At 52.3% G+C, this 27869-nt stretch overlaps 15 protein-coding genes across 15 annotated transcripts; 2 read left to right on the top strand and 13 right to left on the bottom strand.

The window, feature by feature from the left end:
- Positions 1-3: 3 nt before the first annotated feature.
- Positions 4-3529, bottom strand: GLOTRDRAFT_55066 (Pkinase-domain-containing protein). Its single transcript, XM_007863671.1, has 6 exons — positions 3188-3529; positions 2693-2852; positions 2000-2610; positions 1090-1947; positions 896-1029; positions 4-840 (listed from the first exon to the last, which is right to left on the bottom strand). The coding sequence occupies exons 1-6, from the start codon at positions 3188-3190 to the stop codon at positions 525-527; spliced, it is 2082 nt and encodes a 693-aa protein (XP_007861862.1). The 5' UTR covers positions 3191-3529; the 3' UTR covers positions 4-524.
- A 431-nt stretch (positions 3530-3960) lies between these two features.
- GLOTRDRAFT_33394 (ribosomal protein L29) lies at positions 3961-4515 on the bottom strand (the record flags this gene model as incomplete). Its single annotated transcript, XM_007863507.1, has 4 exons — positions 3961-4041; positions 4097-4247; positions 4309-4413; positions 4478-4515. The coding sequence occupies 4 exons, from the start codon at positions 4513-4515 to the stop codon at positions 3961-3963; spliced, it is 375 nt and encodes a 124-aa protein (XP_007861698.1).
- A 448-nt stretch (positions 4516-4963) lies between these two features.
- GLOTRDRAFT_125546 (Phosphoribosylformimino-5-aminoimidazole carboxamide ribotide isomerase) lies at positions 4964-6268 on the bottom strand (the record flags this gene model as incomplete). The annotated part of the gene is made up of 10 exons (XM_007864092.1): positions 4964-5057; positions 5108-5171; positions 5222-5272; positions 5323-5390; positions 5438-5468; positions 5522-5589; positions 5649-5752; positions 5808-5878; positions 5934-6052; positions 6129-6268. 10 exons carry the CDS (start codon positions 6266-6268, stop codon positions 4964-4966), a joined length of 810 nt encoding a protein of 269 aa, XP_007862283.1.
- Positions 6269-6469: 201 nt separating this feature from the next.
- On the bottom strand, positions 6470-7374 carry GLOTRDRAFT_98313 (uncharacterized protein). Its single transcript, XM_007864091.1, has 2 exons — positions 6924-7374; positions 6470-6872 (listed from the first exon to the last, which is right to left on the bottom strand). Exons 1-2 carry the CDS (start codon positions 7322-7324, stop codon positions 6833-6835), a joined length of 441 nt encoding a protein of 146 aa, XP_007862282.1. The 5' UTR covers positions 7325-7374; the 3' UTR covers positions 6470-6832.
- A 1172-nt stretch (positions 7375-8546) lies between these two features.
- GLOTRDRAFT_33724 (Metallo-hydrolase/oxidoreductase) lies at positions 8547-9845 on the bottom strand (the record flags this gene model as incomplete). The annotated part of the gene is made up of 3 exons (XM_007863525.1): positions 8547-9389; positions 9445-9560; positions 9617-9845. The coding sequence occupies 3 exons, from the start codon at positions 9843-9845 to the stop codon at positions 8547-8549; spliced, it is 1188 nt and encodes a 395-aa protein (XP_007861716.1).
- Positions 9846-9950: 105 nt separating this feature from the next.
- Positions 9951-12197, bottom strand: GLOTRDRAFT_136160 (Dehydroquinate synthase-like protein). Its single transcript, XM_007864090.1, has 12 exons — positions 11979-12197; positions 11849-11929; positions 11745-11795; positions 11555-11688; positions 11457-11501; positions 11304-11401; positions 11035-11248; positions 10816-10983; positions 10691-10763; positions 10556-10638; positions 10477-10499; positions 9951-10413 (listed from the first exon to the last, which is right to left on the bottom strand). Exons 1-12 carry the CDS (start codon positions 12153-12155, stop codon positions 10079-10081), a joined length of 1482 nt encoding a protein of 493 aa, XP_007862281.1. The 5' UTR covers positions 12156-12197; the 3' UTR covers positions 9951-10078.
- A 512-nt stretch (positions 12198-12709) lies between these two features.
- GLOTRDRAFT_70492 (acid protease) lies at positions 12710-15201 on the top strand. Its single transcript, XM_007864089.1, has 11 exons — positions 12710-13066; positions 13119-13149; positions 13203-13221; positions 13271-13353; positions 13407-13427; positions 13478-13533; positions 13590-13852; positions 13907-14102; positions 14156-14278; positions 14330-14443; positions 14492-15201. The coding sequence occupies exons 1-11, from the start codon at positions 12858-12860 to the stop codon at positions 15069-15071; spliced, it is 1695 nt and encodes a 564-aa protein (XP_007862280.1). The 5' UTR covers positions 12710-12857; the 3' UTR covers positions 15072-15201.
- A 65-nt stretch (positions 15202-15266) lies between these two features.
- Positions 15267-17180, bottom strand: GLOTRDRAFT_70489 (uncharacterized protein). Its single transcript, XM_007864088.1, has 2 exons — positions 16729-17180; positions 15267-16679 (listed from the first exon to the last, which is right to left on the bottom strand). The coding sequence occupies exons 1-2, from the start codon at positions 17173-17175 to the stop codon at positions 15303-15305; spliced, it is 1824 nt and encodes a 607-aa protein (XP_007862279.1). The 5' UTR covers positions 17176-17180; the 3' UTR covers positions 15267-15302.
- A 272-nt stretch (positions 17181-17452) lies between these two features.
- GLOTRDRAFT_33600 (uncharacterized protein) lies at positions 17453-19196 on the bottom strand (the record flags this gene model as incomplete). Its single annotated transcript, XM_007863519.1, has 6 exons — positions 17453-17587; positions 17650-17788; positions 17847-18260; positions 18313-18603; positions 18657-18860; positions 18910-19196. 6 exons carry the CDS (start codon positions 19194-19196, stop codon positions 17453-17455), a joined length of 1470 nt encoding a protein of 489 aa, XP_007861710.1.
- Positions 19197-19376: 180 nt separating this feature from the next.
- GLOTRDRAFT_34963 (mitochondrial 50S ribosomal protein L22) lies at positions 19377-20144 on the bottom strand (the record flags this gene model as incomplete). The annotated part of the gene is made up of 3 exons (XM_007863605.1): positions 19377-19615; positions 19677-19884; positions 19935-20144. Coding segments are annotated over 3 exons (657 nt in total), but the record flags the coding sequence as incomplete, so codon positions are not given.
- A 410-nt stretch (positions 20145-20554) lies between these two features.
- GLOTRDRAFT_34670 (Yos1-like protein) lies at positions 20555-20957 on the top strand (the record flags this gene model as incomplete). The annotated part of the gene is made up of 3 exons (XM_007863586.1): positions 20555-20639; positions 20694-20840; positions 20899-20957. The coding sequence occupies 3 exons, from the start codon at positions 20555-20557 to the stop codon at positions 20955-20957; spliced, it is 291 nt and encodes a 96-aa protein (XP_007861777.1).
- An 82-nt stretch (positions 20958-21039) lies between these two features.
- GLOTRDRAFT_24398 (uncharacterized protein) lies at positions 21040-21785 on the bottom strand (the record flags this gene model as incomplete). The annotated part of the gene is made up of 4 exons (XM_007863452.1): positions 21040-21105; positions 21153-21222; positions 21277-21594; positions 21655-21785. Coding segments are annotated over 4 exons (585 nt in total), but the record flags the coding sequence as incomplete, so codon positions are not given.
- Positions 21786-21970: 185 nt separating this feature from the next.
- On the bottom strand, positions 21971-22976 carry GLOTRDRAFT_70478 (uncharacterized protein). Its single transcript, XM_007864087.1, has 5 exons — positions 22893-22976; positions 22678-22830; positions 22468-22619; positions 22354-22414; positions 21971-22291 (listed from the first exon to the last, which is right to left on the bottom strand). The coding sequence occupies exons 2-5, from the start codon at positions 22787-22789 to the stop codon at positions 22203-22205; spliced, it is 414 nt and encodes a 137-aa protein (XP_007862278.1). The 5' UTR covers positions 22790-22830; positions 22893-22976; the 3' UTR covers positions 21971-22202.
- Positions 22977-23438: 462 nt separating this feature from the next.
- On the bottom strand, positions 23439-24540 carry GLOTRDRAFT_125538 (uncharacterized protein; the record flags this gene model as incomplete). The annotated part of the gene is made up of 6 exons (XM_007864086.1): positions 23439-23652; positions 23707-23778; positions 23830-24264; positions 24315-24359; positions 24410-24475; positions 24527-24540. The coding sequence occupies 6 exons, from the start codon at positions 24538-24540 to the stop codon at positions 23439-23441; spliced, it is 846 nt and encodes a 281-aa protein (XP_007862277.1).
- A 1469-nt stretch (positions 24541-26009) lies between these two features.
- On the bottom strand, positions 26010-27056 carry GLOTRDRAFT_136155 (uncharacterized protein; the record flags this gene model as incomplete). The annotated part of the gene is made up of 4 exons (XM_007864085.1): positions 26010-26169; positions 26237-26784; positions 26852-26904; positions 26977-27056. 3 exons carry the CDS (start codon positions 27054-27056, stop codon positions 26276-26278), a joined length of 642 nt encoding a protein of 213 aa, XP_007862276.1. The 3' UTR covers positions 26010-26169; positions 26237-26275.
- Positions 27057-27869: the final 813 nt, after the last annotated feature.

Raw genomic sequence — 27869 nt, 5'->3', positions numbered from 1 at the left:
AGCGCCTATTCATGAAATGGTACACAGAACATGACCCCGCTCAGACTTGATCATCATGTATATTACAAGAACTAATCATTCGTTCTCGAAAGGACACTACTTGAGCTCGAGATAGTCGTAGTCATAAATGGGTCATGAAATTAACAATCGACGTGACGTGAAGATGCAAGGCGTAACGTGCAAGAAACATACCAGTAACCATGAAGGAGTGCCATCGCGGAAGAACATACCGACGGCGGGACAAGGGAGACGAGGAAAGGCGCAAAGACGGCGTGATTAGGCAGGGAATGCAAGCAAGCAAGAAAGCGAACACGATGCGAAGAGCTGAACAATAAATAAAAATTGTACCTGGGCAAAGTCCTGGAAGACAAACCGTAAAGTGAGAGACCGGGGAGGGACGACATATGTGGGCGATGACAGCGTGAGGGAGACGGTTCGCATGAATCTCCTGGGTCAGTATCGCAGGGCGGAACAGGCCACCGGGAGGAATGCTAGGGACCCATCCCTCCATCGAGCGGCAACATTCAACTGCTGCCACCCATCATACTGGGCCATTTAATCTTTAAGCCCTCTAACCATCGCATGTACAGCAGCTCCGCGATGGGCGACTTGCGCACCGGTGACGAGGGTTCATCGCTCTTACGAGACGACACTGATGGCGCATGCGAATACCCTGAGCCGGAGTGACCGGAGCTCGATGAAGCATCTCCAGGAAGCCCGTTGACTTCCTCCTCCTCCGTCACGACGAGACCTTTGCTGGTCATTTCACTCTTACGGATGATGCGTTTGTGCGGGAAGAGGCTGCGAGTTGTCTGAATATGTCGTCGCACAGAAGCGTTGCTGCATCCCGAGGTCAGCATCATAGTCGAGGCGATGGAGAGAGAATGCCACTTACTCGTTGATGCCAGACAGCACATCCAGAATAACGTTATATGCAAGCTCTGGATTAGCCTCCCTGAGCTCGCTGAATCCTCTCGAAATCATGCTCAGAGACTCGATCTCGCGGGCATCCATATCGTCCCGTATTGACTACAAAACGGTCACGCTCCTTAGCAATCAACGCCGAAGCGGAAAATCTTCAGCACTCACATTCTGCAAAATAGGCAAAACGACCTCATCCACCATGTTCTTGCCCGCCTTTGCAGCCTCACTGGCCGCCCTCTGATGCGTGCTCTTCGTCGGGCTCTGCGGGCTGTTCAGGCTGCTCGTGCTTCCTTCCCTGGCACGAAGACTGCCCACAAACTCCGCCGACAACTTCAGGCTGCCAGCAGTATCTACCTTCTTCACGGGCCGAATCGTGTCAATCCCACTACCCAGATCCGCATCGCTCAACACCGCGCCTGGACCATTCGTGCTGCTCCGAGCAGCATAGGACGCCCGTCTCGGACTCCGCGTGGAACCTGAGCTAGTGTAAGCTGGAGGAGGGATATCTTCTGACTGCGCCTGGGGCGGAGTCGAGGGTGCGCCGTCCGTCTCGGCAGACGAACTATCACCTGCAGCTAAATCCGGAATTGGCATGGCATCGGGCGGAGGTTTGATCACCATCGTGGAATGTGCTGCTTGCAGGTTCATACCGATCCCGGTGGTTTCGCTCCCTTTCGTGGCAAGCGAGGTATCGATAGACGGTCTTGTCTCCTCTTCGTACGTAGATCCATTCTCCGAGTACTCGTCCTCATCGGCGACCATACCAGGTGGCATGATATCCTTGGCCATACCACGGAAGGTGCCCATAGCCGAAGCGGTTTTGATGGTATCGAAATTCCAGTCGCTCCGCATGGACCCCTCCCAAGAAGCAACACTATTCCGTACTGACGGTTGGTATGCCTGGTGACGGTGCGGTGAGCGGGCTCGCCAGTCCTGATAGCGCTCGATGAGCTCCGTGAGGTAAGAGGTTTTGCGAGCGCTTCGGATGAACCGGTGCTGTAGCAGCTCTTTCGTGGATGGGCGCTAGCAATCACGTCAGTCACTCTGCCTCAAACTGGCATACTGCTGCACTCACGGCATTAGGATCCTTCGTTAAACATTGTGAAACAAAGTCTTTGAAGGCGAGCGAAAACGGTCCCTCTAATACTGGTGGCTTTGCCTTGGGAATAAGGAACAGCACTCGCATAGGATGGTACTCTGCCAGGGGAGGCTCTCCCTTCGCCATCTCGATCGCAGTGATGCCTAGACTCCATATATCCGCTTTCGCATCGTAACCGGCCTGCCTGATTACTTCCGGCGCCATCCAGAATGGTGTACCGACAAAGGTATGCCGTAGCGTGCTGGTGAGCTGGGCGGCGACACCGAAATCAGCCAACTTCACTTTCCCAGATGCTGAGAGTAGGACATTGGCTGCTTTGATGTCGCGATGGATTGTGCCCTCACTATGCAGATAGTCAAGACCCAGAAGTAGCTCGCGGCAGATGACAGCGATGTGAGCCTCGGAGAAGACACCAGGCTTCAAGAGATCTAGACAGGAGCCGCCGGCTAGGTATTCCATTACAATCCATAGCTTGTAAGCGACGACGAAGGAGCCATAATATTTAGTGACGTATTCGGAGTCGCATTGTGCAAGGTTAGCGATCTCTTGCTGAATTTCCGAGATGTCATCGTCCGAGTCCTCCAGATCTGCGGGACGCCAAATGGTGAGTAGGCGAACCATACTATGTTAGGACCACAGTCGTTATCATTATGAGCCACCAAGACGCACCAATCTGCTTGATAGCAACGATTTGTTTCGTCTCATTATGTATCGCCTTGTACACCGTCCCAAAGCTCCCCGTCCCCAGCTTCTCCAGAAGGGTATACTGGCTGGCAGGATTGCTGTTCGGCATCGGGTATGGCTCCAATGGGCGTGGCTTCTGCTCGACCTGCGGAGAGGAGGGAGGAGAACGCGTGAGCACTCTCGGACCTTGGTCGACGCTGCGCTTTCTCAGACGAGACCCTCCAGCCATCCTTGCGCCTTGCACCAGCCAGTCCCGCGGAGCGAGGGAAATGAATGGAGAATGGGACTGAGCAGCAGTCGGCAACTGACGACTGGCCTGATGCAAGGTGTTTTGATGTGCTTCTAGCGCACACGTGGGTAGCCATGGGCACCCATAAGCATGTGCAGACCGATATATGCCAGTAGCGCTCGTTCAATGACGTTCGTCGGACACGAAAGGATCGTCTTATCTGGCGCAAAATGCAAATTGCACGGACTCACCATTATTCGTTAAATATCAGATCTAGAGTCGTGAGGCTTCGTGAAGGAGTCGTGATAGTGATAAAAATATGCTTGTGTTGCAATCTTCCTGAATTTGAGGTATTGCTCGGGGTGCAGGTCGGCTGGGAAGAAAGGATCTTTGTCGTGGACGCGTCTATAGGAGTACCGGTGGGAGTCGAAGCACGGTCACCGGTATGCTTCAGGTGGCGGGGAAAGCGGCAACACCGTGTCGGACAGCGACGAGCGTGTCTGTGATGGCTCGCAGTAATGAGACAAAGCAGAAGAGATATAAAGGCAATGCCGCGGTGACGCCACGGGCAGAGCTCTTCTGAAGGCCCTCCTAAGTATGTCATCAAGCTTGTCAGCGCCCATGCGAGAGGACTTGTGCCGACATTTCCTTTCTCGGCCGCTGACACAGGCAATGTCCTGCATCTGATTCCCTTGTCTCAGCCTTTCCGACACTTTCTCCACGGACATAGAACCCGTTTACATACACTCCTGTATCCATCAGGCTCATCTATCCAAACTAACACTACATGAGTGCAGTCCAGCGGCTTCTTCGTCCAGGATTTGGGACCCACCCGGGCGCACACACTCGTCCCACCGGCTCCCGCTAGAAGCAATAGGGATCCGAGATGGACAGAAAGTAATGATAGCGCAAGAGCATAAAGACACATAACATGGCATAATATGCAGCGTGGAGCGGTCAATGGCCTGTAGCATAGACGCCAAAGAAGTGATATACACGGACACCCAACCTCGTCCCCCTAGCCCTATGCCTTCACAGCGTACTTCCTCTTGGGGAAGTGGATATCCTTCTTGCGCTGCTTCTCGGTCTTCAGGGACTTTTCGTGCTACGTTGACGAAAGCATTAGCTGGGAAAGTGGAAGTGACTCAACGAGCACATACCTTGGTCAATCTCCGTCGGATAGCGCGTGTCCGCTTCGGACGGAGGTCAAGAGGGAGGTACTTCTTGTTCTTGTAGAACTCCCGGAGGTTTTGGCGCTGCTTGTGGTTCATAACCGTCAAGACACGGGCAATGGATTTCCGGACGGTGTTGCTGCATGGATAACGAGCTGCATCAGTCCACCGCGAATACATAGCATGTATTGCATACGCACATCTTGGTCAGCTTGGACGCCGAACCCCCAACAACCTTCTGTACCCGCAGGCTCAAGAGCTCATTCTTGAGGTCGACGAGTTGTTTTGACAAGTCATTCTTCGACCTGGTGGTGTATCCCACTCTACATCAGCCGCACTTTCATCTCGCAGGAAGCAAAGAGGACGCACTTGGACTGAAGTTCGTAAGCCTTGACCTTGCCGGGCATGGTGGGATGTGTCTAGACGCAGTGATCAGAACCTGGTGCCGGCAGCCAAGTGGCGGGCAGCGTCCTTGGAAGACTAGGGGATCGCACAAGGCATGTGACGCTCGTCCAAGGTCTTGCACAACAACGCTGCCCAGCGACATAATGACACTCACCTTGAGGTTATGCCCTGGATGTTACTGACCCTTGGATGTTGTCCGCGACGAGGAACCGATGGGAAAGCTTACGCAAGCAGACTATCCAGTTCATAGGGGCCACTTTACCACGCCTCCATATATGGAAGCACCCTCAGAAGCTCATTGCCCGATCTGATCTCACTACCAACAGATGCTAAGGACGAGGCTGAAGAGCGGCGCAAAGCCACCTCAAAAGTCGCGAATGCACGTCGTGCTTACTCCCCCCTCCCAGCGATAGCATACAGTTTCCGCTCATAATGTCTTACAATATACCGTCAAACTCCGTGCTGCTCTTTCTGAAGTACCCTCTTGTTTCGCTCCACTAGGTCGCTGAACTTAACAAGATTACCACCAAAGATGTCCAAGGAACTATAAATGTTCAGTATGCCTGGTTTTCACTGTAGCAGACGGTCGCGCACCTGCCATAAGTTAGATCGACTTTCCCATGGGAAAGCCTCTCGACCAAGTCTAAGTCGGATATGTCTGGAGTGGAACGTCAGGTACCTTCTCTACACGTGGTTCGTGATGCGCACCCTTCGCGCCTCCAGCATATGTTGTGGGGATATTAACCCATTCTCCGAGCTCTAAACGGCGATCAGTGATAAGCTTAAAGAGCCGGATTTGAACGACTGACTCTGGACGAGCTCTTCGTCTATGCCTTGGCACAGACCCTCGACATCGGCCGCGTGAATGAGAAATTCACTAATACCATGAGAGTCCCTCAGCGACCGCGCTAGTCTGCGACTTACCTGCAATATTCCGAAAGCAAATTCAAGGATTCTAGGCCGTCGAGTTATCAGCATCCGCGTCCCGAACTTTCACAGGGTAATTACCTTTGCAGACTTCCATGTCCGTAATATCTTGCCATTTGTTCATGGCCACCATCCACTTTCCGTCTCTCCTTCGACAACTGTTCAGAGTCACACGATATTCCTGCCGTTCAACGGATGCAGGACTCACCTCACGTCTACCACCACTCGTTCCTTACCTACTGAAGCCGATATATGCTTAAGCCTTGCGAGATCAAACTTTCCGCCCGGGAAGAGGTACGAGGTAATAATAACCTATGTGCATCCTCTCAGCTTGAGACTCTCCCGGTCGATCCACATATCGACTTACTTTACTAGCACCCGCATCCAGCCATTCTTCCGCATTGTTCGCATTTATTCCCCCACCGATCTGCAGACCGCCTTCCAACAAAATGAGAGGTCTGCTGTCAAGGTGGGCGGTTCCATAGGGGCTGACCTAGCCAAGTTGCCAAAGCCTCTTTCGCAGCTTCGTCATTCCCTGGACCGAGTTTAATCACATGTCCCCCTTCAAGTCCATGTTCCTTGTATAGCCGTGCAAACTCGGAGGGCGGTTTGCTGCGCGAGGCATGCGCCGAGTCAGAGTAAATCTCCTAAAAGATACTGTTCGACGAGACTATCAGATCAGACGTACGTTGCCACAAAGTTCGTTTTCAAGTCTTCAGGATTCTCGTCGGAGAGTGTGCCTCCTACAATCTGCTTCACTTGTCCCCCATGCAGATCGATGCAGGGCCGGAAGAGACTGCGGCGAGATGTGGAATGCGGAGAGGACATGCCGGCGGCTTACCACTCTCTGCTCGTTAATCTAATCTAAGATCTCGTTTGATTGCCGGCGCCGAGATTAACATATCCCGATCCGTGTATGTCATATGTAATCGAGGTCTGGCGATCACTATGTACAAACGTACACGGTGTACCTAGAGTGGTATGCCACAACTCGTACAAAAAGCCATCCCAGAGCGTACAACAATTCAACATATTCCTGACGTACATGAGATCACAAGTTTCGATCGCAAACATCGCAGTACTTATGGATGTCAATGGCGAACAGCGAGGAACGAGCACAACGGAGACATTGGAAGCAGGGAAGAAACCAAAAGCAAAGGGGGGAGGGTCGAAAGTATCATGTGTCGCTTAACAACCGCCTCCCCTCTCTTTGAGCAGTACCGCGGTGACCATGCTAGCAGCAACATATTGTGGCTAGCCGCCCTATTCAGAGCTGGTCTGGGCTCAGTTGGCTGGCACAGGGCTTTGCAATCGCGCCCAATTAAGTGCTCGCCTTCCGATGTGGACATCGGTGGCAGGCCGGAAAGCTGAGGTCAGGAGAGCCGAAGCGTCTCAAAGGGCACCTAATCTGGAGAATGCGGGGCCCATATTCCTGGAGGTTCCGTAAGTCGTGATTCGAGCGCTGAGCTCGAATAGGGCTTACCTGGAGTTCATCTCTATCCTAGGAGAAGGGGATGGTTTTCCCTTGTCGGATTGTGAAGACGCGCCAGTGGCAGTGGTAGTCTGCGATGACACGGCGGGTGCAGGGCTCTTCTTGTCTGAGGACTTCGAGCGCTTGAAAATCTTTCTGAGAGACGAAGGGCCGGATTTCTTTGCTTCCTCGGTCGCGGAGGAAGAGTCCGATTTCTTCCGTTCGCCAATGACGGGGGTGGGGATGAAACCGGATGTGCCGTACTGAGTTTGCAACGCTCCAAATGCAGCAGCGTAATCTCTGACAGGAGAGGTTTTAAGAGGTGCTATGGTGGTGCTGGATGCGACCGAGAGGGTAGATGCGGTGTCGAAAGAGGTGGTAGATGCGGCGTAGGAAGAGGTAGTGGAAGGCATTGCGAGATGGTATGTATCTGCTGGGGAGACTGTTCTTTGCGTGATGACCGGAGGGGCAAGCGCTGTTGTGAGTCTCTACTAGCATTGTGGCTTATATAGACACGCGTGAGCAGATATGCGATGCTGCGGTTCAGGGCATGCAGCGCCGTCCAGAGTGCAGGACCGCAATAGTCCGCGAGAACCGCTGTGATGAACACTCTTAGTAAAGGTCATGATGGCCTATTCAATGTCAGATCTGTCCTCCAGGCACTGATGATAGGGTTCGGGGCATAGCAAGGAGTCACCTGTGCTCTCAAGAACCAGTCAATACTGAGCCAATATGAAACTGATACAACGCTGTGACGTGATCTGACACGCATCCAGTCAAATGCGCAGCCGCCCGCACCGTGAATAATAGCGAGTCATCATGCACGATGAACTACGCCGCAGTGCCCATTCGGGACCGCTTGAGCTTCCAGTGGTGATGGGCAAGTTGCCTGGGTTAGGGTATGTGTCTACTCCCAGGCACATACACTGTAAATGCGGTCCGGTTTCGGAGCGTAGGGCTCGACCACAAATCTTGCGACATTGGTGTTGCAAAGCTCACCATTACGCGCTCGCAGTTTACTGCGGACGATATTTACAGTATGTGTTGCCTCACTGCGCAATATCCTAGGGGCATATCGGCGAAAATCCGCCGAGCCGTGATTACAGAACGCCCTGAGCAAATAATTCCGTGAGGCCAGAATCAGGTCAGAGGGCATTGTCTTATCGCAGGGCATAGGGCTCGGGCGGACTCCCAAGGTCGCATATGAGGTGGCGCCTTATCCGCGTATTATGGATGACCATAAAGCGCACTGCAGACTCACCGACTCCCTCGACATGAATTTCAATATGAGATACTCGTAACGATAGCTCAGTAGAGATTTTTTGACGGGTCCGAAGGTCACCTGGGCATGCTAAGAGTTCCCAGACAGAGACACCGCCAGTGCAGGATGATCCCGGCTGTTGCGGTTTCATACCTTGTCCAAATTCCGTCGATCCGTAGTGACTGCCCTACGTCCCATTAATTCTTGCTTGGGTGCACTCGTCAGCGGGAGTGTCGAACAAGACTACTAGCAGCACGAGCAGGCCAATATGCACGACCCTGCTCCATGAGGCATCAACGGTTAGAGAACGCGGTGATAATATGCCAGGACCTGCACCTCTACGTCTCATGGCCGACCGACGGCCACCGGGAGTCTTAATCCGACAGCGCCCTGAGCTGCACTTCGATGCTCATCAGGTCTCGAGCACAGATAATTTCTCCGCGGAATTCTTCCGCGGCCAGTGCTTTGATAGCACCCATCATCCGCCGAGCCTCCTCGTCGACGTCGTCGTTTCCTGGATACCTAGCAGAGAAGTGATTCAAGAGCAGTCTGCAAGCGCCTACGCGGTTTGCGAATGCCCCAGCCATCTGCGGGGTAGAATGCCCTCGAGACTTGGCGCGGATTTCGACCGTTTCGTATGAGTCTTCTGGTTTCGTGTCCGAATCCACGCCGGGTAGGTGTGCGTTCGTCGCCTCATGAATGAGGATGTCCGCGTTAGCTGCTAACTTCGCTAGGGGGGAAGGATCATAGGTGTCGCCCAGGATTGCGATTTTTCGACCCGGCCGTCGACTAGGGCCATGAAGGACCGTGCCGTCCGACAGAGTCACCGTCTCTCCCTGTTGCAGCCGACTCATAACAGCCATGGGGGTATTCGTCCTTTTGATGTGAGGCACATATTGCTTCGGGTCCATCTTCCCGGGTACTGGTTTCTCGGTCACGACGTAACCAACACAGGGAACAGAGTGGAGGATCGGCGCAGCGGAGACGGATACGAGAGAATCTTGGTATATGTTCGGCCAGATCCCATTGTCTTCAGGGATATTTTGACCTGCTAGTTCTGTCGCCAGGCTTAGCATTTCGGTGTAATCTCCCACAGCAGGGTCTATCGGAAAGCGTAGTTCATGTACGACATATGGAGCGCCCAGGATGGTATGGGTATACGTTAGGCCACTGCGAATATAGGCCCTGGTACCGAGGGGACCGTATATTTCCAACGGCTACACAATGCGGACGAATACTCCACAAAACATATGTCTCAAAGGTCACCAATACACTCACCTCACGATAATCCGTAGCATGGTTCCTTTCATCTTCCAGGCCTTCCACCGTGCCTCCGGCACCATTCATGATGCTCGCCATCAAAGGCAATAAGCCGAATATATGGTCGCCTTCCGGGTCAGACTCTTCACCACGCGTGCCAGAAACAGTATTCAGATACACCCACCATGCGTATGAGTTATGAATATCTTCTTGATCCTCCCCATCTTCACCCCGCTTCTCTGGATCTGATGTTGCGTGGCCTCACCGCAATCGAACAGCCATACATCGCCTCCCAAACGCAGTGCGAGAGATGAATGATTACGAGTTGAAGATGGCTGAGCGGATGCGGTACCAAGGAAAGTGATGTTGATAGAAGAGAGGGCGGTGGGAGTTACTTTATTCTTGCCAGCCATACTCGGGTCACTCTATCGCAACAGTTATACGCAGATTGTACGTGGAGACAGTTTGACCTATTACGTTAGTAGTGCGATATTTGAAAAGTAGCCCCTTGGAGGTTGTCCGGAATGTTGAACGATGCGTTCATCAGTGAATTCAGCACTGCTCAAGTATGCACTATTTATACACAAATTGCTTCCGAGGATACTTACACTCAAGATCCTGTGAAGTACATAGCTGTGCTGGCTTCCTAATATTCCAACGCGCTTTCCAAGATCCTCGCCAGATGCTCCCTTCCATCTTCCCCGGCGACATCTCCCACACCAGGCGCGAGATCCAACACTCGCCTCTGGGGAATAGTCCCGTCCACTAACATCGGCACGTCCGACTTCTTGTAACCGACAGCCTTCAAGCCGCGCGGGACACCAAGGCCATCCAAGAACCGCGCAATAGATTCAAACAAATGGGCACCGATCTCCCTATCAGGAATTGACGTTATTGACGGATCTGTTACAGTAGTGTTGTTGAAGATGGCCAGTGCTTCTCTGTGACGATCAGGCGCTGAAGGAGCGGTGAACTGGAACACTAGATGCAGAAGAGTTCGTTGATATCATAGGACCATCTCCCGAAACTTTGGAGATCACTCACCTGATGGACCGGTAAGAGCAACACTACACAGATTTTCATTAGCCAGATGCACTACATCCGAAACTGTTGGCGATCTTACCTAACACCGTGTGGTATAATAGGGTGGTCCACCAAGTAACCGGGATGCTTATATTTGGGCCCTGCCTTGTTCAAGCCGGATATCTACGCAAGCTAGGTTACCGTCCGTGTTCCAGACACCCACCAGCAGCCTTACCGGATAACTCATGCCATGGCACAAATGAACGCCCGCGTTGCCGAAGCCAATCCCAGCGAACGATGCCGCCAGACTATGCAGCGCATTAACAATGAAGAGATAGAATCGAATGGGGAGGAACCTACAGCATCTGGCGTCTCGCTTCTTGATCTTCCTTGTCCTTAGCCACGCGAGGCAGATATTGAACCGTCTGACGCAAAGCCCATAGCGAGAACACATCTGCGACCGGGTTACTCCCTTGGTACGCAGGCCTATTGATGGGATTAGCTGGTCGAGGCGTCCGTTCCGTGTATCTGTTGAGTGCCATTTAGCTGTAGTGCAGTCGACCCGCCAGATGCACTCACGGAATTGCTGTGTAGCTCTCCATGCTATGGAATAACACGTCCAGCCCAGCGCTGATATGAACTTCGGTAGGGCACGTGTCGGTGTTATAAGTATCCACGATACCCAGGGTTGGTTTCATCGCCCTACTGGCAATCCCAGTCTTGAACGATTTCGACGTGATGTCCAAAATAGCAGTACCGGTAGTTTCCGACCCAGTACCAGCGGTTGTCGGGACTGGGTTGTGTCAGAAATTATGTCCCCAGTGCCCACGGTGGACGAGATAACTCACCAGCAATGAGGGGTCGTAAAGTCTTGGTTATTGGAAGGCCTTTGCCAATGGGAGCGTTAATGAAGTCCATGAGGTCTGCGTCCTTGTACACCGTGAAACTGCGTTTCAGCCAGAGATCAGCCCATGTACCAAGTATCTTCAGATGAGACGCACAGATTTGCAGCTTTCGCCGTGTCCATTACACTTCCTCCTCCGACGCTGGAATACCAGAGCGTGAATCGTCAATACAAAGCGCTGAAACAATGACATACGCTAAGAAGTGGGTGAAGTCATGCTTCCTGGCCCATGCGATAGCATCCCTCCAAGACGCTTCTGTAGGCTCGGCCACGACCTTGTCGTAGACTTCGTATGGGAGGTCCGTCTGGGCGTCTAATGATTCGAGCGCCTTGGATGCGACGATGACGTTAACTTCGGCGCTTCGCAACTAAAGTCCGGTCTCACCATCTTCATAGGAGGAAGCTTGGCAATGTTGGGATCGGTGAACACGCCAACCTGAAAGCATACTCTTTATTATTTTGTGTCAATATAGGTAGGGAGATACTGACCTTAGTTGCCTTCATATTCTTGAGGTCCATGCCGACCTCACGGGTGACACCGTCTCCGAATCTCAGATTGGACGCAGCAACCTAGCACGGTATAAGCAGATAGTGCAAGGCTTTAGCAGGATAATTGTACCTCAAACGCGTACTCCTTCTCAGGGACAGGGGTCGCGAACTTCCTCATCTGATTCATAGCCTGGTGTGCATGTCCATGATGATGACCAGAAGACCTGCAGCCATGGCAAGGGCAAGCGGAGTGCTGGGAGGCGTTGATGAGCCTGAAGATCGTACTTCTCGACGCTGGCGGGGGCATGGCAGAGTCGTGCTGGTCGATGGAGGCGACGGTTTAAACAGCAGCACCGGACGGAGGGCCGTACTCTCGCCCCGGGAAGGTCATAGGGGCGCTTCCTCACGTGATGCGGGGTAAGTCCGCGCACGTGGAGTCAACGTGGCGTCCCGATCAGTATCCAGAGGGCTATTTATAGCCTGAAGTGCATTTCAGGCGCTGGGCTGGCTCGGGATGGAATTACCATTTGCTTTGGCAGCTTATGCCAGTTGACGTTGCGCAGCATTTGTGCGCAAAGGGCTGCATGAATGCCATGAATGCGGTGGGCAGGCGGGAATGAAGCAGGGAACGTGTCTTGGACCGCGTCGGTGCTGTGCGGGCCCCGAGGAAGCACGGCCATAACATACCGATAACGCCAGAAATGTCGACATATAATGCTAGAGTCGGCAGACGGACGGACTACGTTCGACTCGCCCATACAACTCGAATGCCTGGCAGCTCTCGAGCAATGCGCAGCGACGCAGTTGGAGCAAAGATAGCAGTGGAAGGCAAGAACGATTATGAGGCCGGCCAGTGTTCACACGGTCCCTATACCTTGTGCCCTGCGCAGGCCGTACGCTTGTCTGGACTCCTGCCCTGACCTGACGGGCTGTCTCCTCCTCTCTTTACCTGCGCTCTACGCACTGTCATTCCTTTGGTTTCCGGTCCCTTGACCGCCCACTTACTGCCATGAAATATCCGACCCTGGCACTCACTTTGGCCCTCACCGTTGCCACTTCATGCTCCATCAAAATCCCCATAACTCAGGTCAAGCGGCCCAGCTCTTTGCACAAACGCAGCGGCAATGGGGGGGTATCAGTAACGCGCCCATCTGCTGCCATTTCCAACAACCGGGTCTTGGCGGCGTCGGGGGACGATGATGATGACCTTGACCTGACGTGCGTCGCTACTCCCGTTTCCCCATTGCTTATCCCCATAAACCTTGCGCAGTACTGTTCATGACTTGATTTACATTGCCAACGTGAGTATGTGGGATCATATGGACCTTCAGGATAGGCTAACCAAGTCTCAAAGGTGACTGTCGGAAACACTGGTACGTTGAGACGGAGGCATTATCGGCAGCTATGTTTACACTCTGCCAGAATATCCCGTCCAGTTAGACACAGGCTCCTCAGACCTCTGGATCAAGGGCGACTCGTCTCCTCTACCCTTCGCGAATCAAACAGTGAGTGATAGATCCACATGCCTTTGTATTCAAGCAATAATGAGGACTTTCAGTCCACAACGTATAACCTCACAGTCAGTAAACGTGCTTTCTTTCCTTCGTCATCTAATTGATAAGAATGAAGTACGGCATCGGGTGGGCATATGGACATGTTTCGTATGCTCCGGCAGAGTTCGCAGGGTATGCTGTTACCTCCCATTGCCTGCGTCGTCATCTAACCCCGCCATCGATCGAAGTATCAAGGTCCCCAGCCAAGCTTTCCTCGATGTATCCGCTGCTAGCAACCCCGCTCTTTCCTACGGTGCCGACGGTATCCTTGGCCTTGGCTTCACCAAACTGTCGACCATCGATGCACTAGTCAATAAATCCGGCTCATCCACTGGGAGGAGCTTCCTGTTCAACCTGTTCCAAGACAACCCCAGTGAACCGAACTTCATCGCCTTCCTGCTGCAGAGGAGCACAGACCCGCACGATGACGTACAAGGCACTTTCTCCCTCGGTATGTAGTGTTATATTATCTAGCGGGGCTTTTGCCCTAAGTTGGATGTTCCAGGCGAAACCGAAGAGAAGTACTCGTCTGTCTTGAACACCACTGCCATCCCTACTTGGCCGGAGAACTCGCCCTCGCGTTGGAATGTCCTCCTCGACTCTATCATCGTCGGGCAACACTCGGTCTCCTTGACCACAGCTGTTGCCAATGCCCCCAGCAACAAAGCCGTCGCTCTGCTGGACAGCGGTACATCATACACGTACGTCCACAGTATACATGCCAAAAGGAGATGCGCGACTGATGCGTGTGCAGCTATGCGCCCACGGATATTGTTCAAGCAATCTACGGCGGAGTCGATGGAGCCAAGTACGACTCCGGCCTTGGCCAATGGGTGGTACCCTGCGAGGCCGAGATTGACATGGCTATTCAGATTGGGTAGGGTACTTCCAGGCAGCTGAGCGTCTCATGCTCACTCAGTCTTTGCAGCGGTGAAGTGTTCCCCATCCATCCGCTCGATGTCACTCCGGCCTCCTTGACTGATCCGTCCACTTGCGTGGGATCCTTTGTACCTCAGAGCGTGTCTGTGGGCGCAGGGGAATTGTGAGTCGCGAAAGCACGCAACGCAGCTCTGTATTGACTTTGCTGTAGCGATTGGCTTGTCGGCGACAACGTTTTACGGTCCATCTATTCTGTGTACGACTTTGGTGACTTCGACTCATCCGGCAACATGGGCAACCCGTACGTCAAGCTGCTGTCTATCGTCGACCCCAACGAAGCGTCAGCCGACTTTGTCGCCGTTCGTGGCGGCACGGCCAAGAACAACATCACCTACAACGCCTCGAACTCATCCGACGCTGCACCCGCCACAGTGACTTTGTCCGCCAAGCTTGCGGACACACTGGACAGTGTCGGAAGATACTTCCCGGCCATGCTTGCAATTATGGCGTTGAATGCCGTTGTCCTCTTAGCCCTCGGCGTTATTGGCATTGTCTTCATGGTCCGGAGGGGACGCAGCAAACGTTCAGGAGCCATCAAGCGCAGGTCCAATCCTGGCCGCTTGAGCCCCATGCCCATGAACCCACTCGACACCTCCCCCACCGCCCCTTCTCACGTATACCAACCAGTATCAATGGCACTCACCGAAGACACGTTTGTTCCTCCCTCGGCCCCCTTCAGGAAGGACTATGACCAAACCAAACTCGGCCCAAGACCGATGTCAGTCGCTTGATCTGCTGTTGCTGTCGCTTTCCTTCCCATTGCTGGTTGTTATGTTATGGATCTGTGTTACCTTCTCTTTGGACGGACTGAATCACCTGTCGTTCTTGCTTACAGTAATTTTATCACTGCCATTACCGGTCGAAGGACTGTTAGTACATACGTCGCCTGCGGCGGTCGGGGTATGCACCGGCTATTGTATTAAAACTGCCTATTCCATGAGAGATCTCGAACAGGTGCGATCTTAAACCAAAGGACGCATGGGCGTGGCTACTTGACCTTGGATCAATTCTGTGGCATGCGTCCTCAGAGAATTCCAGCGAGGAGCTTCGGGATCGCGTTTGTTCCCTGTACCATCGGGTCCCTCAATAGTCCCCACCATCTCCAGTATAGCAGTGGCCAGCTCAGTCACCTGCGAAGAGCGCGCGCGACGTAAAGCGGGACTATCTGCTTCCGGGTCAGCAGGCATTCCAGTGTTCAGTATGTGATCGAGCTGAACGTGGTCAATGATACGGAGGCATTGCCGAATGTTGCTCCCATCGCCTGTAGCGAGCGCTGTGCGAGCCATACATGCCATAGTCGTCGCATCTGGGAAAACCGAATGTCCCGGGGACCTCTTATCTTTCCTCGGCTTCTTCGACTTGCTCAAGAAGTCCTCCGCGTGGTATCCAGTCATTACTTCGAACACGCGGGTCGCACTCGACCAATCTTTGCAGTGTTGGCAAGCCGACAGCACCAGATTGTAGGTCAACCGCTTCGGCCGGATTTTGGAGATCTTCTCGTTAGCGGTGGGAATGTCTTGTTCCAGCATCCACTCCAATACCTCCAACGCTGCTTTAGACTCTGTAGTAGAGCCAGTCTCAGCCAGCGCCACGTGCGCCTTTAAGAGCTGATTGATATGACCAGAGTCAACGATGGGCCGTTCATGGAATTTGCGCGGCCTTTCCATTGCTTGTCGTGCAAAGTGAATGCAGATACGGGGTGCCCCCATATTGTTGCAGAGGATGAGAACAGCTTCCAATGACTGGGGACTAAGCGGGACTTTCGCCGGAGGAGCAGTTTCTCCAGGCTTTGCTAGACCAAGGACATCGCGTGCAATGTCCAGACCGAGCTGATGGTCTATGGAACGCCCGTAGGCAAGACATCGGAGAGCAGCAGCGACGGTATGTGAATCGGCCGGGAATGTTGAAGACGCCCCAGGTCGCTTGAGCATCTGCTTCCAGAGCATCCTGGCGTCTGAGGCATTCTGTGCTGCTACGCTTCGTCGATCCTCCCCTGAGGCAGCCCTTCTAGTTGCCAGAGCGCGGAAGATGGCGCCGTAGAGGAAGTTATTGGGAGCGAGTGGACCGTCTTGATCTAGGGCATAGTAGACATCGAAGATCTTTTGGTGTTGATTAGTGTCTGCCAGTATCTTGATGTAGGACGCCAACGGATCGACATTAAGCTCGCTACTCTGGGGATCGAGCTTCTTCACGAGATTGTAGTGTTTCATGAGATTTTCGTACAGGGAATGGGCATGTTCGAGCAGTTTCGTGTGATTTTCCCAGTCTTGAATGCGTGACAAACCGTATAGCATAGTGTCATATGTCCTGACGGTTGGTTTGAGTCCTCGACGTTTCATCTGAGTAAACAATTAGGCGCCATGAACCCGGAGGATAAGGCAAACTCACATCGGTGTGAAGCTTGTACGCCAATTTATACCGCCCTGCTTTCATGCATTCCAAGATCAATGTGTTCCACACAGGCGGAGTCTGCGCATCTAAGGGCATGTCCTGCAACGTCTCAACTGCACCGTCAATATCCCCTGCCGCACATAGTTTCTTCAGTCTGGACGCGAGTTCATACGGCTTCAGCAGTTTCTTCGGCTTCTGAACCTTTGAAGGGTCCTCTTTGGCTGCAAGCGCCGCCGCAGGTCCCCTAGGCTTCAAATGTTCAGTCAGCCGTTTCGTGTCGTCTGCAGGCTCCGCCTTACGTTTCTCTGGAGGAGGAAGGGCTGGGCTTGGTCGCCGAGGAACGTTCACGACTGTCACTGCTGTGCGCCGACCGAGTGTTTCCTGAAAAGAATTGAGTGCGTGCAAGTGACGGCGCGCAAGATAAATAGCATGACTGGACAACATTTGTGTGGAAGGTAGGACAAGACAAGGCTCAGTACTTCGCACAACAAAGATATCCAAAATGAGCGATATGTTGCCGGTTTTCCCCGTGATCCCAGATGTCGATCATTTTGGAAATCCCATCTTGCTTATGTAATCCGATTAAGACCGTAAACTTTCCTATGATCAGATTCACTTCGAGCCTGTCCTTCATTCGTCCGAAATTGTCGACTCTTGCTCGAGCTCTCTTACTCAGCATTATAAAGCACCGAATATGGAGACAACAGGAAGTGCAATACATCTAGAGCTTTTGTCTGGTATCGAGCCTAGTGTCTACTCGTCGCCAACCCATGGCGAGCACGAAAAGACCTATGAACGCGGTCGCCACCGCCAACGGCTTTCGCAGATGAGCAAGGAAAGGAACTTTGTAGGTAACCTGCATGTCACGAAGTGAGTTACATCTCGCGAGGCTAGTACTTATAGGGTGCTAGCACTTACATAGATGATTCCGCTGTGCTTGTCGGTAAGACGCTCGTAGTGGAAGGTAAGTGCAGGTCGTCCAACGGTATCAAGGTACGTGATGTGGGTGGAGATGGTCTGATTCTTTGCGGGGAATGGAGGGAAGAACTCGATGTCACTGAAAAGTGGTGCCATCAGCAAAGTCACAAGGCCAGAGAGCATGAGGGAAGACCTACGTAGCACCTTCCGGTAAGATAATCTTGACTTCGGCATCCTCGACAACAGCATCGGGCAATACGGTCATGACCGGTACCCCTACAATGTATTTTCCGGTCTTGCTATCGAAGCTTCCGGAGTCTGCCAAAGGCGCATCCCACCCCAGAGTGAAGGTATAATTCCATCCGCCCAACACCGGATAGCGCGGCCGCACTTCCATGATGCTGTATTGGTTGGGATTGGCAGTCAACGTCTTGGGCGCGGAGGGTGCGAGGCGCAGACGGGAGGTCGACACATTGCCGATCAAATCGTAGTAATACACATTCCGAATGCCCGCAGGAAGGTGGAGGGTGAACCAGTTCAAAATGGTGGGTGCCGGACGGTTGTAGAAAGTCTGCGACTGGTACCCTAGGCGAGAGAAGTGGCCTTTGAGGCTATGCACGGAGAGTCAACATCGAGTTCTCCACTATAATCACGCGTACTCACGCAGGACCGCCGTTATGCAAGACAATGTCGTCGTTGATGTTCAAGTTCGCGCCCCAATGGCTAATTTCTGCTGCACGCTTCAGCTTGGTTATTTGAGCACAGGGGAAATCATGGCCGTAGTGCACTGTGACATGCTTCTGGTGCTTTTGTACAAACTCCGAGTTCGACGAGGGAGGAATATTATGGTACGGGCCATAAGTAACGGTCGCTCCAGACTTCGTGACAGGGATCTCCGTCGTGAACTCGATATCCTCCGGAGTGGTGTACGAAAGTATGCGGGGTACCAGTGCCCTGGCGTTTACGTGTGATCAACGGTTCAAAGTGGACGAACCAGCCTAGCTCACCTTATCTTACTCCTTTGCACAGCGGTCTTGTATGGGCTCAGCACATACAGATCAGTCTCGTACTTGAGGGTTTGGTCATCATTTTGTGCAGCCTGCTCAGGCCAAGGATACGTCGCGTGCGTCTGAATGGTCTCTACAATTAGGTTTGTAGTCTCATTCGTAGATAGTGCCTTCGGAAGTTGAACATTGTATAGATAGACATTGCTAGGCCGTATTCAATATACCGGACAGAATCGAAATGAATGTCACGCACTTGACCGCGTCCAGCTCGTGGGCTTCTACCTGCAACGGCGCCTGCCGCCCTTTCTGCCTAATCTCAAGCCAGCTTGTCTTCTCTTGCTCATCCGGACTCAGCACAACAGTGTAGATGCTAGCCTTAGGTTCCAGTGCCTTGATCGCATAGGTAGTAGTAACATGGACCAGCGAGCCACCGAGTTCGGCAGTGCGCACAATCGCAGTATTTTCAAAGGAGTGGGCAGCCCATGCCAAATTGGCGGCAATGATACTGACGAGAAATGCGAGTCGACAGCGCAGAATCATGAACGTAGGAACAGGCTTGCTGGGAGCCCGCAGTCAGAGCCGTAGACGTGTAAGTACGCAGTGGCTATTATTGGCTTACTGCAATCAAAGTCTATTTTTGGACCACACCCGCACTAACATCAGGACTAGGGAAGGATAACATAATAAACCTGCGGATGAATGAAGGAGGACAGCAGCTAACTACCAAGCCCACATGGGACGTGGATTCCGCAATGGCACGTCTTCCCTGACCAGACCGGCAGAAACAATCCTCTTCAGCTTCCTCTGCCGCTCCTTCTCAGCCTTTTCAGCCCAAGTCTCGCCCTCCTTCAATACGACGTGCATTCTCGAGTCTGGGTGCACCTTAATACCAAAACGGCCACGCCCTTTGATGTCTATCCGCTTCTGACTCCGAGGGCCCTTTGTGACCCAGGCCTCCGCTAGAGAGTAGCAATGCGTCGACAAACGCACCATGTGTGTAAAGCACATATGCACACGCACCTACTACAAGCTTCTTGTCGTCGAGACTCTTGTAAAGCGAAGCATGGTGCTTTGCCGTGACCAACATGCTTTTTATCCGCTTACTCGCCCGCTTCTCGCTAAACTCCATCTGCATAATTGCCCAGTCGATCGGCTTCCCCGCAATTTGCTGCCCGAGCTTGTTCAGCTTGCGGTGGGATATCTTGAAGTTTGCGGTCGAGTATTTGTGCTGCGACCAGTGGATATGAGACCCCTTCAAAGGCAGGACGTCTGACGTACCTCGGTATGCACTTTCCGTGATGAACCAGCCTCCGCCCTCTTGCCCGGTGCTTCAATAACCTCAGGGGCAGGTAACGCATCAAGAACACCTCCCTCCCCCCGCTGTGCCATCTCCTTGCGCGAGGCTTCAATCTCCTCCTTCGTAGCTTTCTCGCGGACCTTGGGCATGAGCTGTTCTTGCATCCAGGTTATCGGGTTGCGGAAAGACGCACTAAACACAGAATGATGAGAAATACCGAGTCAGACCCAAGCCAGATAGATACATACTACTGACGGCTATGCAAGAGTATGCATGGCGAAACAGCTGTCATTTGCGAGTGCAGGGTTTGCCTCCTCGTGGCGCATAAGGCCGCTGGTTTCTGGGTTGTAAACGGAATTCCTATCTTACAACAATACATACCAGAACCCATGCACTTCCTGACAGACTGCATGGCGAAAGACCGGAAGCCGTATGTACACGGCAGCGGAGGGTAAAGCAGCCAGTTGTAGAGGAAAGTGGAATGCTCGGGTTTATCCGAAGCCACCGCAGCCACGACGATCCACGACCCAACACGCATCCTCCTCTAGCTCTCGTATAATACCCTATAAGCCGAGCAAAGAAGGCACCTCAAGTAGTTCTAATGACGCTCGGCACTATCCTATATGTCTCGGTGCTCCTCATCAACTCTCTCGCTATCCTGAACGAAGAACGTTTCCTTGCACGCAGTACGCTCTTCTTGGTTTGCCCCGCGTAACCGAGCATTTAACAACTGTGAACAGTCGGATGGTCATCATCACAACTTCAGCCAGGTGCTGGTGGCTTTCAGCAGCCCTACGAGCAGCCAGGGTTCGCGGGCGGACAGGTTGACATAGGCTTCAAAGGGCGGCTGATAACTCTCATTAGTGCGGTGCGGACCCTCATGCGAAGTATGTACAGTATAGATACAAGCAAGACCATCCTAGCTGATAGAAATACACATTATAGTACCGTTAATTGGCATAAATCTGCTCATCATCCTGTACGAGCTAACACTCGGAGGCTAGACAGCGTGTGGATAGGTCGTGATATGTCGTGGCTGTTCGTGTATGAATCCCTGATTTACTCTTCCTCTTCAAGACCACCTCCGCGACTATTCAGATGACGATACTCTTCGTTAATTTGCCTAATGAAGTCCTTAGGATCGTGGCCGGCCTGGTGATTTGTTAGCGAGAAAGAGGAACAGCTTGGGTGTCACATACCTCGCACTCCTTCCAAGCGCCATCACGCACGCAGACCTTGTTGCCATTGATCATGATGGTGCAGCTTTTCCTGTAGACAACGAATGTCGATATCCGAACAGGTGGTATCTCGGGAAGGCCTTACTTAATGTTCAGCCGTTCCGTCTCCTTCACGCTCTGCCTCAATAACTCAATCCCCTCTTCCGCCTTCCCACTTGCATCGGATCCTGCACAACCCGCAATGTCGCTACCCTCCCACTCAATTTTCGCAGCCTTTGCGCACTTCAAGGCTACTTCCGGCTTGCCAATCTGGGGTCGGCCCTGGTAGTTATTGCATTGCACGAATTGCCACCATTTCGCAAGGGGTTGGTATTTGGCCACGCAGAGCTGCTGGATGTTGCCTGCACACTCATCAGGGCCGTGCATGCATGTCACGCCGAAGTCCGGTTCAGAGTCGTTCAATCTAGCTCGGGTTAATCGTCACATTCAGGCAGCACGGCTTTGCTTTTTGAGCACTGCGTACTTGCCAAGGTAAGAGAGATTGAAGTCTATTTTATCAGGCACGACAGTGACAACCCTGTCGAACACGCTTTCGCACAACAAAGCATCGGGGCACCTTGACATGACCCCGAGGGTAACGGGCACTTTAACGTCGAACGATTCGGCAGGCTCGTCTTGGACCAGCAAGGGAGTCTGCAAGGCCAGAGATGGGGCCGACACAGATAAGAGTACGAGATATGATAATAATGCAGACCGGATCATGTTGATCAGAGCAAGAACAGTAAGTTGGGGCAGTCAAGGTCAGCCTGAGCCTTGGCCTGAGCTAAGTATTAAAGAGGCTTGCTTAGGCGCGTCGCTAGATCTCGCAGGGATGAGGTCATTCATACATTACGTAATGTAGAGTCATTATACTTCCGCTTCCAAAGTAATACACCAGAAGGATTCTGGATGGAGAAACCGAAGAGTTCTGCCAGCGCTAGCGTCGCGCTGCCGCTATACAGCACGATGTTGGCCAGGCTACGCAGAGAAAGCGGCTTTTCTGCCACCGGTGCGGTCGCAGCAATGGCGATGCTACGTCCCATTCTGGAGTGAGTCCCACCATGCGCGGGATTCTGTATCAGATGGTGGAGGTTCGAAGTACTTGCATCGAGAACGGAATGCTTCGCGTGGGGTTCACTGAGTCAGTCCAAGAGCCCTGGCGGACAGTCACGCGCAAACGCACCATCCAGCGACCTCTGCCTGATGATCTTTTCGACCGTGAGTTCATTATGCACTTGTGTGCGCTTCATACATTGATCAGACGACGTCTTTCAGGATACTTAATTCATTGGCTTACCTTCACTTCGTCCGCATACAGCTCGCCTTGCGTCTTCCTTTGTGCACTTGGGTTGCTAGCCTGGGCTTGGATGGCCTTCCGCTTGTCCTCCATAGAAGTGTCCACGACTCCAACACAATATTCAATTATTTGTGTTCTGCGTTTCCAATTTTCTATATTGGTCTCGTCTCTGCCCCGCTCGAGATTCTCGAGCGTAACTGCTGTGCTTACCTAGAAGCTCACGCCAGATATATGCACAAGCCTGGTCCTGCACGCTCTCTGCACCCCCTGTTCCCTGTTTGTTTTGATTACGGAGCAGCGCAGTAGTGCGATTGATACGCATGCCAATGGAATCATCGACTTTCCGGTACTCCTTCAGCAGATCTACGGAGTCACAGTTCGTGAGCTTAGCTTTGAATCCAGCATTGACAGATAAACGTGCGGACCTTTGAATAAGGACAGGTTGTGACATGTTGATGGGGTGACATGAACCACTTGAGTAGTTGATGACGGTCCTTGCAATGCCAAACTACCGAGGACTGGTGTGGACGGCATAAGAAAGGTGAACGTATGCGAGTGTCATCTGCCGCCGTCGGCTCGGCTTTCCACCGGCGACTTATCGGCATCCTTATTATTACCGGAACGCAAGCGACACTACTGCCACAATCTGCTAGCGCTGATGGCACTAGTAAATTACTCCTACCAGACTAAGTAAAGGTCGGAAGCAACGACAATCAAAGAGTACGGGGCCGGGTTCAGGCACTGCATGCACGGTGAAGGGGACAACGCGCATTAGTGATTCCCTGTAGCTACGAAGGTCGAAAACAGAAGCTATTAGGCCAATCCATAAGTTAAAGTACAAAGTAGAGTGTAGCACATAACAAGACAGTTCGCATGATAGCATGACAACAAGGGCGACAATAAATACGGGTATACCATGTGTGACAGGGATACACCTATACTCATACCATCGTGTACAGATAGTTCGTTTTCTACGAAGCCGGTTGTTCCGGGGAGTCCCTTAGACGCCAGGGATGCACGGATTCGTACTGCGCCAAATCATTGACTTCGTATTCTGGCTTTCGTTTCCTTGTCGACCGCCTCGGCATATAGCCATGTTTCTCTATCATGTGCCGATGCCTTCGAGCGGGGTCGTTAAACGTCTCACCGCAGCCGAATCGACATGCGTGAGGCTTCGCGCCGGTGCTACACCGCAGAGATTAGAGCACCACATCGAACTGCCACAATCGTTTCACTCACTGAGTATGAATATGATTGTCCAAGGAGCCTTTCTGAGGGAAGGCTTTCCCGCACCAGTTACATTTCCATTTCCTAAGAGGGGGTCAGGCTAAACATCGTTGTTCATACAGGGAGGCTACTCACTTGATCTTCATATGAGTCGTCTGGATATGCCGTTTCACCAGATGCTTCCGAGATACATATGTACATGTTGCCTCAACGCCCTCTTGTATTGTGACCCAGGTACAACGGAACTGCTGTCCCTCAGGCCGAGCATATTCTTGCCACCTGTTGGGGTCGTACTCCGATACCTCTTCATTGCTTGAAGTCGTCCTTGGCGATGCCCCTAGTTCCTCGAGGAGCTCTGGTCCTTCTTCCGCATATCGACTGGGGCTGTGCCCGTAAGAGACTTCAGAGGGAGGATATTCGAGCGCCGAGTCGCTTCCATAGGGATCGGTATGCCTATCCAACCCGGGACTACTAAATCTGGAGTGCGAGGAACTGTGTGCGGACATAGGCCGCGAGGGATCGCGGCTCGGCAACTCATCGGGCAAGCTCCGTGCTGAAAGGCCCAGATCACTGACACTCTGAGTTAGCCCGAAGAAAAAGACCAAGTCACACAGACCTACTGGAATGGCTGAACGATCTCGTGAACGGGCACAGGGTCAGAGGAACTACAAAGTCTATGAGCGCATGCTCTGCCGCATAACGATAATATGCTTACGATACGTCAGGAGGATACCGTCGTTTCCGACTTGCTTCACTGGGGGGTCTGTCCGCCTCGTCAGCGCTATGCAAGTCTTCAGCTAATATTAAAGGTAGCCAAGGCGCGTTAACTCACGAGGACGCAGCCATTCTGGGCGGAACCGAAGAGGAACGTCCCGGTACGTTATAGTTTACATAAATAACTGGACGCTGGCTCATTTGTGAGGCGGCCTGGAAGCTAGGCCACATATAGGTTGCAGTGGGTGCATTGAAGACGGACAAAGATGGGCGTGCAACCGGATAGGCGTGGTCCTCCAGTACTGATCTGCAATCATTGCTTGATTGTTCCACTAGCATATAGTTTAATGTTGGTACTCACCGATGCATGCTAGCTGTCCCGTGCTGGCGTTCATGGCTTGGGTACGTTGATGTGGCGTATCTTACATTGTGCGCTCGGCTGCGCGTATAATTTGTAAGAGTTAGAAATGGGAACTACGTCAACAGTTAGGGATGTAACGCACCGGGCCAGGGTCCTTGCTAGAGTTTCCTCCCTCACAAGGTCGCGGCATAGTTCATCGTGTGGCGCAATATCGTCGTTCCTTGCAATACCAGCCAAGCCCTCATAAAGGCTTGCCTCGGTCCTAGAGTATACGTCTCCTGGGGTATCTCTATGTCTAGGGATCAGCCTTTGGGCTGAATGGGAATCCGAGGGATCCCAAGGGCTGTATCGGGGAGATGGTCAGTACTGTGCGTGTGGCGTCCTTATGAAACAGAAGAACGAGACAGTATTGAATACCGCAACACAAGCTTTGTTGCTTATATGGTTCTATATCAAGAACTGATATGTCTCATGCTTTGTACGATATGCGAAGCATACGCCACGCAGGAGTACGGTGTCGAAAGTAAAGAACATCGGGGCTTACCGTCCTGGGGGCTTGGAGGGTAGGCTTGACATACGAACGTCTCTGCCCGAAACACGGCAAGGGGCGCATCCGCATTCACCTTGACTCGACCTCATTAGACGATGGAAGTAGGAGATGAAGAGCGGAAAGCGGTGAATGAGAGGTATCGGCCATTGCGGACACACAGAAGTAACGGAGCGGCTGAACCCAATCGGTCATACATCAAGAAGACGATTTGGGTCATGGCAGCACGCGCTTCTGTCATCTTATGTCAACTTTTGGCCGGTTAGTGAGATCAGAGATGTGTATTCACCTTCGCGGGAAGGGTAATAACTCCACTTTCGAGAAGGTACAAAGTCGCTATCAAACTCCTATTCGACACGGCGATATTGCACCCCTCGATGATGATATATTGAACATCTGTATCCAGTGACGGTGAGGTTTCACGACCCCTCCGAAAGTCGTGGGAGTTGAGCGTGGACGAGTGCGCCCACAATCGATGTTAACATGTCTGGACTTGAGACAGAACCGAACTTCCTAGCCTAACACGTGCAAGCCTGCAGTGTTCGCCTCATTGCATAGGGATATTGGCGCCTATCGAACACCGGGCTGCCAGCAGAAATTGGAACCGCTGGCGGCCGCGTGCAGCAGCCATTTCACTGTACTTTGTTCAGGTAGCCGGAGCTGGAGCTTTGTGATGTTCCGTATGGCATATGCGGAGTGAGACATCATTGGATAGTTTTGTAGCATCTCTTCTCTATGAGTAAGCGTCAGCTACCTCCCTGTGACGACTATCTACAAATAAGGATGCTTCTCGGAGCGAAATATACCGGTCTCACACGAATCGAACAGCTACACAAGAAATAACAGACATAAACTGCATCGAACCGCAGCAGATCAGGATCTCGTCAAGTTAGCACCTAATGTGATTCATCCGTACTCACCTAATAATACAAGGTCGCTAGCCAAGAACTTTCGGCACGCTACACTTGGTTAGGCATGGCGGGCATGGTCATAATGGCCGGTGCCTTGAAACCCTCTTCGCTCCAATCCTCTTCAATTGTTGTAACTGAACTCTGAGTCGGCCCGCCGATCTGCCTGGAACTACCGAGGCCCAATAATCCTTCAGGTAGGGACTGGGCATGTTTGAATCCCCTGTTTCGTCGCAGTGGTTTGATAATCCTCTCATTTGTCGAAGAAGTTCCGCCGTCTGCTACCTGAGATTCGCTCAACATTGTGACGTCGCCATCTCGGTCCTCGGTTTCTACGGCAAGCCGTCCATCTTCCATAAACGATCGGGCGCGCTTGAGGGTCGACGGCACAGGGGCCGGCGGATGGCCGGCCGCGCCGAAGACTTGATGTAACGCCGCATTGGAAGAGGTAAAGATGGGGCCACTTGTCTCCCTCATCAAAGTCGAGCCAGCAGGTGATGCATCGATAGGTGGCGTCCCGAGGCCCGTGTAACGGTGTGTATTGTAGCCCTCAGTAACGCCTGTCAGGTATAGATGAGACGACGCGCTGGGCGCGTTCGCACCGACCCTACTGCCGCATTTGCCTACTTTTTCGAACCCTCGAGCCTACATTTCGTAGACGAGCAAAGACGTCGTCAGGACTAAGTCCGCAATCGGATAGTCCGACAACGGGCGTTTGAGACCAGGGTGACGCATCATATTGTAATACTCACATATCATTGTGAGGGATATTTGATGCTTCAAGACTATCTCGGACGTTCTCCGTCAGCGGGCGTTTGGTGGATGAAGACATGGTTGCGGAGCAAGTTGAATTGAAGTTGCTCCGTAGGTAGCTTTACTGCGCCCCCGTGCAAACACGTACAAATATACCATATCCAGAAGAATATCACGTGATGCCGGCAAACGCGGGCTTCCCGCCGCGCGCGTGTCCGGCCAGTTAGAGTATCTTCAAGTCTGGACTAAGAGGGTCATATAGATGGGGCGAAATAAATTTTCATTGAAATCTATATAGCTGTGATACATGTGGCTGACAAGGTAGATATAAAAGTCAACAGTAAGGAAAGTTAATAAACCCTAACCCTAAAAGCACAAATCAAAAAATGTGCACAGTAGGAATTGAACTCTAGACGTCCAGTGCTGAATGCACGCCGCATAACCACTACACTAAAGAAGCGATGCATATCTTACACATTAAAAATATATCATGGCAATGTAATTGGCGTTTACTTAATACGGCTGGGTCCAGTTATTTTTAGTGACGCGGCCGGAGGGGTCGGAGGTCACATGATATTCTTCTCGAAAAGGTAATATTTGGTCATGTTTACGCGGGGGCGCAATAGCAAAGACGTTGCTCCGTAGAAGCCGGACGCCCAAGTATGGTAGATTCGGAGAATGACTTGAAGGCCGGTCACGCTAAGCACGCGACCGTGACAGATCGCGTCTTTCCGGAATACACTTGTCGCTTCTCCCGCGATTCCAAGTACATGAACTAACTGGAGACTGCTGCTGTATGCACTTTGTGTCGCTGTAAGAGGATATACCAGTACATCTATCTTAGTAAATTGAAGAGATGCGCCATCTGAATGCAATACCTAACTGGCAATGT

The sequence above is a fragment of the Gloeophyllum trabeum genome, assembly GCF_000344685.1.
Source record: "Gloeophyllum trabeum ATCC 11539 unplaced genomic scaffold GLOTRscaffold_00002, whole genome shotgun sequence".
Lineage (NCBI taxonomy): Eukaryota > Fungi > Basidiomycota > Agaricomycetes > Gloeophyllales > Gloeophyllaceae > Gloeophyllum > Gloeophyllum trabeum.
Note: the sequence above shows the minus strand (reverse complement) of the source record. Positions and strands in the feature narration are given on the sequence as shown.